The 12,455-nt window shown below is 45.8% G+C and overlaps 1 protein-coding gene across 5 annotated transcripts in view; it reads left to right on the forward strand.

Annotated features, from left to right (window-relative positions):
- The window catches only part of LOC132819835 (prominin-1-A-like), a 287,338-nt gene that overhangs the window by 234,838 nt on the left and 40,045 nt on the right, over positions 1–12,455 (forward strand). For all 5 annotated transcript variants that reach the window (XR_009645127.1, XM_060831697.1, XM_060831707.1 and 2 more), the window contains one exon: positions 2,832–2,900. Coding sequence is in view for 4 of the 5 variants with exons in the window: in XM_060831697.1 (XP_060687680.1) it covers positions 2,832–2,900 (69 nt within the window). In the remaining variant the exon portion in view is untranslated. The remainder of the gene's footprint in view (positions 1–2,831; positions 2,901–12,455) is intronic.

Consider the following 12,455-nt stretch of genomic DNA (forward strand, 5'->3'; position numbering starts at 1 on the left):
ATGATTAAGGAAGAAATAGCATTTTGAAAAATTGAATGCAATCAAATAGCATGGTTTTGTGAAAGGGAAATTATGTTTGATAAATGTGTTAGAGTTCTTTGAGTATTTAACAGGTAGAGTTGATAAATATAGAAATATAGAAAATGGGGTGAGGAAGAGTAGGCCATTCAACCCTCGGCACTGCTTTGCCACCTGTCATTGAGCTCAATACCCTAATCCCACTCCCCCTCCCTTACCCTTGCTCCCTTTAGCAAGAAGAGCTATATTTACCTCCTTGAAAACGCAATTTGTTGGCCTCAATCATGTTCAGTGGGAAAGAATTCTACAAACTCACCACTCTCTGGGTGATGAAATTCCTTTGATCTCAGTCCCAAAAGGTTTACCCTTTATCCTTAAACTATGACCCCTAATTCTGTAGTCCCCTATCATTGGGAATACCCTGATATCTAACATGTCTAGTCCTGTTAGAATTATATAGATTTCTAGTGGTCTCCTCATTGTTCTAAACTCCAGTTAATACAAACCTAGCTGACTCAATAACTCCTCATACATCAGTTCTGCCATGCCAGGAATCATTTTGCCAAACCTTCGCTGCACTCCCTGCATAGCAAGAACATCTTTCCACAAATAAGGAGACCAAAATTGCACACATTATTCCAGGTGTGGCCTCACTAGTTCCTGTGTAACTGCAACAAGATATCCTTGCTCCTGTATTCAAATCCTCTTCCAATGAAGGCCAATGTCCAGTTTGGCTTCTTTACTGTCTGTTGCACCTGCAGGCTTACTTTCAGTGATTGGAGCATGGGGATATCCAGGTATCAATGAATATTTTCCTCTCACAATTTTCAGCCATTCAAATAATAATCTGTCTTCCTACTTTTGCTACCAAAGTGGATAACCTCACATTTATCTACATACAGTGCATCTGCCATGCATTTTCCCATTTACCCAGCCTGAACAAATCACACTGCAATTATATCTGTACCCTCCTCGCAGTGTACTCTTACACCCAACTTTGTGTCATGTGCAAATTTTGCAATATGACATTTAGTTCCCTCATCTCTATATCATTAACATACACTGTGAATAGCTGAGGTCCTAGTACTGATCCCTGTTGTATCCCACTAGTCACACACCACCATTCAGAAAAAGATTCATTTATTTCTCTAAAGTTTCCTGTCTCGGAGCCAATTTTTTATCCATCTCAATACAATATCCTCGATTCCACAAACATAAATTTTATAGATTAATCTGCTAAATGGGACTTCGTCAAAAGCTTCTGAAAGTGTAAATAAACAACACCCACAGGTTCCCCAATCAACTGTATTAGTTATATCCTCAAAGAATCCCAGTAGATTTTTCAGCATTATTTTCCTTTTGTAAATTCATGGTGACTCTGTTTGATTCTACTGTTATTTTCTAAGTGATCTGATATAAAATCCTTGGTTTCTGAGCATTTCTCCAAAAACTAGTACTTTCAAATAAACCTGGTGTTGTGTGATTTAAACTTTGTCACCCAGTCCAGCACTGGAACTCCACCATCTTCCTCATTACTGACATCCAATTCACTGATCTGTAATCCTTGTTTTCTCTCTGCCTTCCTTTACAAATAGTGGAGTTGCATTAGCTGTAGACGAAAGAATCTTGGAAGATGGCCACCGATGCATTGACTATATCTAGGGCCACTTCCTTAAGTATTCTGGGCTGTAGCTTATCAGGTCCTTCAAGCCCATCAATTTCTCCAACGTAATTTGTGTACTAATGCAGGTTGGCTTCAACTTCCCCCTCTCGCCCAAGTCTTGTGATCCCCATTATTTCTAGTACATTTTCATGTCCTCCTTTATGAAGATAGAGACGAAGTATGAATTTAACTCATCAGCTTCTTCATTGTTCTTCATTTTAAATTCCCTTGTCCCTACAAGGGATGGAAAGGGCAGATGCAGGTAAGATGTTTCCATGGTTGGGTAGTCAAAACCCGGGGGAATCAATTTTAAGACAAAGCAGAAGTTGTTTTGGACCGAGATGAGGGAAATTTACTTTACTCAGAGGGTTGTGAGTCTTTGGAATTCTCTACCCAAGATGGCTGTGGAAATTAGTCTTCAACTTATGTTAAGTAGATTACCAATATAGTAAATGATTATGAGGATTCTTTGGGTAAGTTGCATTGAAGTGTTTGATCATTTTTGATCATTATAAATGGCAAACATACTTGAAGGGCAGAATGACTTGCACCTATTCCTATATTCCTAATTTAGTTCGAGAGCTTTTCAAAGGATTGCTAAGTTAAAGAAATCAGTTAACTTAGTTTAAGAGTTGCAAACTCTGAAAACTTTCAGAACAGGAGTGTTTGTTAGAACTCTGCTCATTACTTACAGTTGAAAAAGTCTAAGAGCTCGATGCCAGTGATCAAGGAAAAGGCTTCACAACTCACAGAACCAGAACTGAGAAGAACAGTTAGGTCAAATTGACAGATTTAATAGGGAAGGGAACTCTCTATGATTTTAATTAACTGTAAAGTGGTGGTGTTATTGAGCAGGTGGGATTTTGTTTTGCTGCATGTTTTGAAATCTATTGAACTATCATAGATAATTTGGTTTTATTTAGTTTACTTTTATTTCTTTTGTGGATTAAATCCTATTTTGTTAAAACCAAATCTGCAGCCTTCTGTGCTTATGTTTTAGTATAAGAGCAGCATGTTAAATTAAGAAACAAACAAAATATAATTTAATCTGGGATCTGACTTGACCAGTGGTAACATCATTGGGATCATAACAGTCTATATAAATGCAAATTTTCCGGGTGATGTTTTATAAAATGCATTTGTTTCCTAGGAAATGTATAATTATTGCGACACTGTAGTTGGCTACATTACTGAATATTTAGAATGGATCAAGGATGCTGTGAGTATTGTTATGCTTATGTTACATTAATGGAAAATTTGCCTTTTTTCAAAAAGATTGGATTTATGTTTACTAGCTTCTCATAAATTATCAGTTTAGTGTGATGCTAACTGGCTAGCACTAAGTTACATGAGGTAACCTATTTCAAAATACTGAAATGGTTTTGTATGACAAGGACCAGAGGAAGATTGGCCAGAACTCACAATGAGTTTATTTCTTTTGACTACTTTTACTTTCTTTTTTGTCCTTATCTCTTGTTTCTATCATTTTATTAACAATATGCAACTTTTATTATTTTTTACCTATTCCATCATCTTTTTATTATTATTTCCATTGTGGCTGATGCTTCCATATGTTTTCATTAAGCCTGTTTGTGGGGAACATTTGTGGTGCAAACTGTGGGATCGGAGTAGAAAATGGATGTAATAGGAAAAGAGGTATAATGTCCAGTGTTTTGATCAACAATACTGTAAAATCAAGGATGTCCTGGTACTCTTGCTGGCACATGAGAGACGTTGTTTTAAGAAGTTCTATATGGTCAAAAAGTTCTCTTTTGTTGGTAGCCTCAGAGTCATCACTGAGTGATCCTGAGTGGAGCAGGCGAGACGTCTGCTGTTGATCCTGTTGGGAATAAATATGTAAAAACCACTGTAAAACTGTGAAATTAATATACTGATCATACTGGAGTTCCATTTGCAGGTACACAAGGCAGATCCTAGGTATAATTTGTATAATTTCCTAGGTTTACTAGTTTTTCCTCAGCCCTGGCTTCTGATGAGAATTCTGTGTAGAGTAAGCGTATCTCTCCTTGCATTCATCGGAATCAAATTTCCATCAAACCATAGCACACTTACTGACATAATTCTGTTTTATGAAAAAATTGTCACTCATCCTGAGGATGCGTTGATATTGCTGTTCAAAATTGGCCCTGATTGTGTCTGTTTTACAATAGAAAAATTCTTTCAATATTAAATCATGCCATAGTCTTGTTTCCCTAGCTATGCTATTCTAGAACAGCTAAAACACTGATATCTACAGCCAACATGGAAAATTGTCCAATTTGTCCTGTCTATAAAAAGCAGGATAAATCTAACTTGCATAATTGCTGCCCCAACAGTTTACTCTCAATGACTTGCAGAAGTGATGAAAGAGGATGTCAACTGTTATCAAGCAGCACTTTCTGAACAATAACAAACTCACTGTCATTCAGATGTGTTCCACCACAGCCACTTAGATCCTGACCTTATTTGCCTTGATCCAAACATGGATACAAAAGCTAAGCTCCAGAGGTGAGTTGCAAGTGACTGCCCTTGACATCAAAGCAGCATTTAACTAAGTATGGCATCAAGGAGTTCTAGCAAAGTTTAAGTCAGCTGAGATTTGGGGAAACTCTTCACAGGTTGGAGCTATACCTCACACAAAGGAAGAGCTGTGATAGTTGAAAGTCAATTGTGTCAGTCTTTGGAAGTTACTACAGAAATTCCTCAGGCTTAAGTCCTACGCTTAACTGTCTTCAGTTGCTTCATCAATAAATTTCTTCTTCATCCTAAATTCAGAAATATGCATGTTCACATTCACTGATGGTTGAATACTTTTCAGTATTGTTGGCAATGACTCAGATATTAAGGCAGCCCATGGCTCCATCTGGGCAACATTCATGCTTGTGCTGATAAGTGACAAGTATCATTAAAGCTAGATACATACCAAACAATTACTGGTTTTCAACAAGATAGAACCTAACCATCTCCCCTTGACATTCAAAGTAATACCATTGCTTGATCTCACACTAACAACACCTTGTGGTTCGCCAATAACCAGAAACTGAACTGGACAAGCCATATTAATATTGCAGCTACAAGAAAGGATCAAAGGCTGGCAATTCTGTGTAAGTCACATTCTAATTTTTTTAAAGCTTGTTCTCATGCTACATTGCATAAGTGTGATGGAAGGTTCTCTGGTTCTCTGGTTATCTGGATGAATACAGCACCAAAATCACTAAAGAATACCAACACTACCTCAGACAGAATCAACTGAGGTGAGGGCCTCAAGTCAGGGAGTCAGCATCACCCAGAGTAGCTGGTGAAGTGAGGACCAAGAAGTACACAGATCAGTGGTGGACCTTCTGGGTGTAGGAGGAATTGGACCTGCATGGGAACCCATCCTGGAACTTTGAATAAAGAGGGGCTGAGCTTTTCTCTTCTTTTTGGAGGGTAAGAGGAGTTGGATCTGAATAGGAGCATATTATGGGCCTTTGAATAAAGTGAACCATAGCTCAGAGTCTTTCTGCTATCTTCTGGGATTGAGAGGTGTTGAGGACCATGGGATCCCTGACCTTAACTGTTTGGCTGAGTTTGGAAGAAGTGTGGGAATGCAATCACGAGAAAGTCGTGAGAGTCAATTGGTCATTGATCAACTACTATTAGGACTATTTTTCAACCCCAAAAATTAGAAAAATTTATATTTCTAAACCAGCATAGAGAAAGTAAGAATTTATAGGCACATGAACAAAAGTCATTTGTCAGTAAAGATTAATAATTTCTACTAATTTACAGTTCAATGTTAGCAATAAAAGAAACTTAGTTATTATTTTCTACTTGACTTAAATTTTGGTTAAGAGAAATTTAATTTAATATCCTGTACGTTGCACTGCCTGCAGTAACGTAGGAAGTCATAGATCCTCCTGGCTGACTGGAACAAGTGCCACCAGTTTGATTAGCTTGAGCACAGGATTTTGAAGGTTGAGCATTGGCTGGAGACACAGCAGTGCATTTGCAAGGCTGAAAATCATGCAGAGGACTCATTTTTATATGTGGTCACCCCACAGTATTAGAAAGTGAAGTGAGAGAAGGAATGGGTGACCATTAGTCAGAAAAAGGATTGTGGACAGTTAGTCAGGAAGCCCAGAGTGCCTTTTACTCAATAACAGTTTTTACACATTGTAAGTGCAGCCAGAGACCAGATCCACAAATGGGGAGAAAAAAGAGAAGAACATAGGAACAACAGTAGGCCATTCAGCCTCTTCCCCCTGTTCTGCCCTTCAGTGAGATCATGACTAATATGTAGCCTAACTCCATTTAATTGCCTTTTGCCCTTACCTCTGACATTTTTGTTAAGCAAAGGAATTATCTAATGCAGAAGGTGGTATGTGCATGGAATGAACTGCCAGAGGAAGTGGTTGAGGCTAGTACAATTGTAACATTTAAAAGGCATCTGGATGGGTATATGAATAGGAAGGGTTTTGAGGGATATGGGCCAGGTGATGGCAAGTGGGACTAGATTAGGTTGGGATATCTGGTCGGCATGGATGAGTTGAACCAAAGAGTCTGTTTCTTAGCTGTACATCTCTATGACTATGACTCAGATTTAAAATTAACAACTATCTAATATCCACTGCCATTTGTTGGAAGAGATTTTGGGCTGGATGGAAGATATCCTAGGATTCTTTGGGAAGCCAGAGAGGAGATTGCAGAGCCTTTAGCTTTGATCTTTATATCATAATTGTCAACAGGAATAGTGCCAGAAGCATGGAGGATTGCAAATGTTGTCCCCTTGTTCAAGAAGGGGAATTGAGACAAATTATAGACCAGTGAGCCTTACTTCTGTTGTGGGTGAATTGTTGGAAAAGGTTATAAGAGATAGCATTTATAACCATCTAGAGAGGAATAAGTTGATTAGAGTTGGTCAACATGGTTTTGTGAAGAGTAGGTCATGCCTCACAAACCTTATTGAGTTCTTTGAAAAGGTGACCAAACCGGTGGATGAGGGAAAAGGAGTTGATGTAGTGTACAGAGGAACCTCAATTATCCGAATACCAATTATCCAAAAATCAGATTGTCCGAAAGAGATCTCAAGGTCCTGTTGGAAACATTACATCAAAGATGTGTTTCCTGCAGTGATCACGTCTTTTGTTTACAGTGATAAAACGGACACTGTCTTCAAATGACTGACCTCCCGGCCTCTCTCTCGCCCCACACTTTTCCTGGAGTTCTATAGAGTGGTGTACCCTAAATCCCCCCTTTCCCAGCTAATATCTCCAATATTGTCCTGTACAGGGCAACGGTGGAACCTGTCAAAAAATTGCAGTAAAAGTTGTGTGTGTGTGGCTGTGTCAGTGTGTGTGCTATTTGGAGACTTAACCCACAAAGGCAGCAGCAGCAGTCTTGTTGTTGGTGTACAGTCCGGCTGCCCTGGAGGGGGGGGCAGAGTTGGGAGCGGGCGAGGGCGCAGCTTTGGATGAGGTTTGGGGGGGGGGGGGGGGCGCGGTGTTAGACAGAGTTAGAAGCAATGTTGGATGGGGTTGGGCAGCGGGTGGGGGATGATGTTGGACACGGTTGGGGGAGGGCAGGAGCAGTGTTGGACAAGGTTTGAAGGGTGATGTTGGATGGGGTTAAGGGGTGGTAGGGGGCAGTGTTGGATGGAGTTGAAGGGCGGGCGAGGGCAGTATTGGACAGAGGTGAGGGGCGGTGTTGGATGGGGTTGGATGGCGGGCAGGAATGGTGTTGGACGGGGTTGGGAGGTGGGCAGGGGCGGTGTTGGACGGATTGGGGGGTGGGCACGGGGTGGTGGTAGATGGGGTTGGAGCGGGCGGGGGCGGTGTTGGACGGAGTTGGGGGTGGGCAGGGAGCGGTGATGGACAGGGTTGGGGGTCAGGCGGGGCGGTGTTGGACGGGGTTGGGGGCGGGCTGGGACGGTGTTGGATGGGGTTGGGGGGTGGACAAGGAGCGGTGATGGACGGGGTTGTGGGGCAGGCGGGGGTGGTGTTGAATGGGGTCGGGGTGGTGGGCGGGGGCAGTGTTGGACGGGGTTGCGGGTGGGCAGGGGCGGTGTTGGACGAGGCTTGGAGGGTGATGTTGGATTGGGTTAGGGGGTCGGTGGGGGGCGGTGTTGGACAGGGTTGGGGGCAGGTGGGGGGAGGTGTTGGAGTGGTTGGGGGGTGGGAGGGGGCTGGTGTTGGACGGGGTTAGGGTGCGGGCAGGGGGTGGTGTTGGATGGGGTTGGGGGTGGACTGGGACGGTGTTGGATGGGGTTGGGGGTGGGCAGGGACCGGTGATGGATGGAGTTGGGGGGTGGTGTTGGATGGGGTTGGGGGTGGGCTGGGACGTTGTTGGATGGGGTTGGGGGTGGGCAGGGACCGGTGATGGATGGAGTTGGGAGGTGGGCGGGGGAGGTGTTGGATGCGGTTGTGGTGGTGGGCGGGGGGGCAGTGTTGGACGGGGTTGCGGGTAGGGCAGGGGTGGTGTTAGTCGAGGTTTGGAGGGTGATGTTGGATGGGGTTGGGGGTAGTCAGGGGGGTGGTGTTGGACGGGGTTGGGGGCGGGGGTGACCGTGTTGATTGGGGTTGAGGGCGGGCGGGTCGGTGTTGGACAGGATGGGGGGTGGGGTGGCGGTGTTGGAGGTGTTGGGGCGGGGCGGTGTTGTCGGGGTGGGGGCAGGGGCGGTGTTGGAGGGGTTCGGGCGGGGGCGGTGTTGAACAGGGTGGGAGCGGTGTTGAACAGGGTGGGAGCGGTGTTGGAGGGGTTGGGGTGGTGTTAGACAATGTGGGGCGGCGGGCACAGGGTGATGTTGGACGCGGTTGGGGAGCGGACAGGGGGCGGTGTTGGATGAGGTTTGGGGGCTCGGGCAGGGGGCAGTGTTGGATGGAGTTGGGAGAGCAGTGTTGGATGAGGTTAGGTGGATCAGGTGGGGGGCAGTGTTGGACGAGGTTGGGGCTCGGGCAGGGGCAGTGTTGGACAGGGTTTGGAGGGCGTTGTTCGGCGGGGTTGGGGACAGTGTTGGAGGGGGTTGGGTGCGGGCAGGGGGACAGTGTTGGAGGGGGATGGGGGCTCGGGCAGGGGGCAGTGTTGAAGGGACTTGGGGGGAGTGGTGCTGGACGCGTTTGGGGGGTCTGGCAGGGGCAGTGTTGGACCGAGTTGGGGAGAGCAGTGTTGGATGAGTTTGGGGGGGGTCAGGCGGGGAGTGTTGGGTGAAGTTGGGGTAGCGGTGTTAGATGAGGTTGGGGTCAGGTGTGGCAGTGTTGGACGGAGCTGGGGGGAGCAGTGTTGAATGAGGTTGGGGTCAGGCGGGACAGTGTTGGACAGAGTTGGGGGGAGCAGTGTTGGATGAGGTTGGGGTGTCAGGTGGGGGCAGTGTTGGATGGAGTTGGGGGGAGCAGTCTTGGACAAGTTTGGGGGGCTGGGTGGGGGCATTGTTGGACGGAGTTGGGGCAGCGGTGTTGAATGAGTTTGGGGGGGGTCAGGCGGGGCAGTGTTGGACGGAGTTGGGGGAGCAGTGTTGGGTGAGGTTGTGTGGGTCAGGTGGGGGGCAGTGTTGGATGGAGTTGGGGGAGCAGTGTTGGATGAGGTTAGGTGGATCAGGTGGGGGGCAGTGTTGGACGGACTTGGGAGCGGTGTTGGACAAGGTTGGGGCTCGGGCAGGGGCAGTGTTGGACGGGGTTTGGAGGGCGTTGTTCGGCAGGGTTGGGGACAGTGTTGGATGGGGTTGGGTGCGGGCAGGGGGACAGTGTTGGAGGGGGTTGGGGGATCGGGCGGGGGGGTAGTGTTGGACGGGGTTGTGGGCGGGTGGAGGGGAAGTTTTGGACGGGTTTTGGAGGGCGGTGTTGGACAGGGTTGGGGGCAGTGTTGGATGGGGTTGGAGCAGGCGGAGCAGTGTTGGATGGAGTTTGGTAGGGCAGGCGGGTGGCGTTGTTGGACAGGGTTGGGGCAGGCAGGGGGTGTTGTTGCACGGGGTTTGGAGGGTGGAGTTCGATGAGGTTGGGGTGACGGGCATGGTGCAGTGTTGGATGTGGTTTGGAGGACGGTGTTGTTGCATGAGGTTTGGAGGACGGTGTTGGACGGGATTGGGGGGGACGGGTCGGGTGCTGGGCTGGGTTGGGGCACGTGCGGGGGCTGTGTTGGCCTGGGTTGGCGGGTGGAGGGAAGGGAGAGGCGCGATGCTGGGCTGGGGTAGGGGTGGGGCGGGGGCTCGCGTATTATGTGCTGCTACAGTCTCCTGAAAGGGGAGCAGACTTTAAAAACTCCAAGGCCCAGAGGAAAGGCATTTAATTGATTAACTAAATAATCGATTATCCGAATGAAATAGTGCCCGTCCATCATTTGGATAATCAAAGTTCCTCTGTATGGATTTCAGTAAGGGGTTTGATAAGGTTTCTCACGGTAGGCTATTGCAGAAAATATGGAGGCGTGGGATTGAGGGTGTCGGTAAAGTATTGGAAAAGATTATAAGAGATGGGATTTATAATCACCTAGAGAGGAATAAGTTGATTAGGGATAGTCAACACGGTTTTGTGAAGGGTAGGTCGTGCCTCACAAATCTTATTGAGTCATTTGAGAAGGTGGCCAAACAAGTGGATGAGCGTAAAGCAGTTGGTGTGGTCTATATGGATTTCAGTAAGGCACTTGATAAGGTTCCCAATGGTAGACTATTACACAAAATACAGAGGCATGAGATTGAGGGTGATTTAGCAATTTAGAAATTGGCTAGCTGAAAGAAGACAGAGGGTGATGGTTGATGGGAGGTGTTCATCCTGGAGTTCAGTTACTAGTGGTGTACTGCAAGAATCTGTTTTGGGTCCACTGCTGTTTGTCATTTTGAAAATGACCTAAATGAGGGTGTAGAAGGATGGGTTAGTAAATTTGCAGATGACACTAAGGTCAGTGGAGTTGTGGTTAGTGTTAAAGGATGTTGCAGGTTACAGAGGGACATAGACAAGCTGCAGAACTGGACTGAGAGGTGGCAAAATGGAGTTTAATGTGGAAAAGTGTGAGCTGATTCACTTTGGAGAGCAAAACAGCAATAAAGAGTACTGGGCTAATGGTAAGATTCTTGGTAGTGTAAATGAGCAGAGAGATCTCTGTGTCATGTACGTAGATCCTTCAAAGTTGCTACCCAGGGTCGATCGGGTTGTTGAGATAGTATATGATGTGTTAGCTTTTATTGATAGAGGGATAGGGTTTTGGATGCACAAGGTCATGTTGCAGCTGGACAAAACTCTGCTGCAGCCGCACTGGAAGTATTACATACAGTTCTGGTCACCACATTACGGAAGGATATGAAAGCTTTGGAAATGGTTCAGAGGTGATTTACTAGGATGTTATCTAGTTTGGAGGGAAGGTCATATGAGGAAAGGGCTGAGGGACTTGAGGCTGTTTTCATTAGAGAGAAGAGGGTTGGGAGGTGATTCAATTGAGGCATATAATCAGAGGGTTAGATAGGGTGGACAGTGAGAGCCTTTTTCCTCGGATGGTGATGGCTAGCACGAGGGGACATAGCTTTAGATTGAGGGGTGATAGATATAGGACAGATGTCAGAGGTAGTTTCTTTACTCAGTGAGTAGTAGGGGCATGGAACGTCCTGCCAGCAACAGTAGTAGACTCAGCAACTTTAAGGGCATTTAAATGGTCATTGGATAGACATATGGATGAAAGTGGAATAGGGTAGGAGAGATGAGCTTGTGATTAGTTCCACAGGACGACACAGCATCAATGTTCTATGTTCTATCACTCTTTGTGTCTAGATGTGCTTCTTAACATCTTACCTGATCAGTCTGGCCCTAAGTTCAAATATAGAACATAGAACATTACAGTCAGTGCAGTACAGGCCCTTCAGCCCTCGATGTTGCGCCAACCTGTGAAATCAATCTTAAGCCCATCTAACCTGCACTGATCCATTTTTGCCCATATGTCTATCCCATGACCATTTAAATGCCCTTAAAGTTGTTGAGTCTACCTCTGTTGCTGGCAGTGCTTTCCATGCCCCTACTACTCTCTGAGTGCAGAAACTATCTCTGACATGTGTCCTACATCTATCACCCCTCAAATTAAAGCTATGTCCCCTCGTGCTAGCCATCAATATCCGAGGAAAAAGGCTCTCTTGCTGTCCACCCTCTGTAACTCTCTGATCATTTTATATGTCTCAATTAAGTCGCCTCTTAGCCTTCTTCTCTCTAACAAAAACAGCCTCAAGTCCCTCAGCCTTTCCTTGTAAGATTTTCCCTCCATACCAGGCAACATCCTAGCAAATCTCCTCTTCACCCTTTCCAAAGCTTCTACATCCTTCCTCTAACGCGGTCACCAGAACTGTACGCAATACTCCAAGTGCGCTCGCACCAGAGATTTGTACAGCTGAACCGTGACCTCATCATTCTAAAACTCAATCCCTACACTAAAAAAAGCTAACACACTGTATGCCGCCTTAACAACCCTATCAACCTGGGTGGCAACTTTCAGGGATCTATGTACATGGACACCGAGATCTCTCTGCTTATCCGTACTACCAAGACTCTTGCCACTAGCCTAGTACTCTATATTTCTGTTGCTCCTTCCAAAGTGAATCACCACAGACTTTTCTGCATTAAGCTCCATTTGCCACCTCTCTGCCCGGCTCTGCAGCTTACCTATGTCCCTCTGTAGTCTGCAACATTCTTTGGCTCTAGCCACAACTCCTCCAACCTTAGTATCATTCGCAAATTTACGAACCCATCCTTCTATGCCCTTAGCCAGGTCATTTATAAAAATGACAAATAGCAGTGGACCCAATACAGATCCTTGTGGTACACCA

Source organism: Hemiscyllium ocellatum, chromosome 1 (genome assembly GCF_020745735.1).
Source record: "Hemiscyllium ocellatum isolate sHemOce1 chromosome 1, sHemOce1.pat.X.cur, whole genome shotgun sequence".
Lineage (NCBI taxonomy): Eukaryota > Metazoa > Chordata > Chondrichthyes > Orectolobiformes > Hemiscylliidae > Hemiscyllium > Hemiscyllium ocellatum.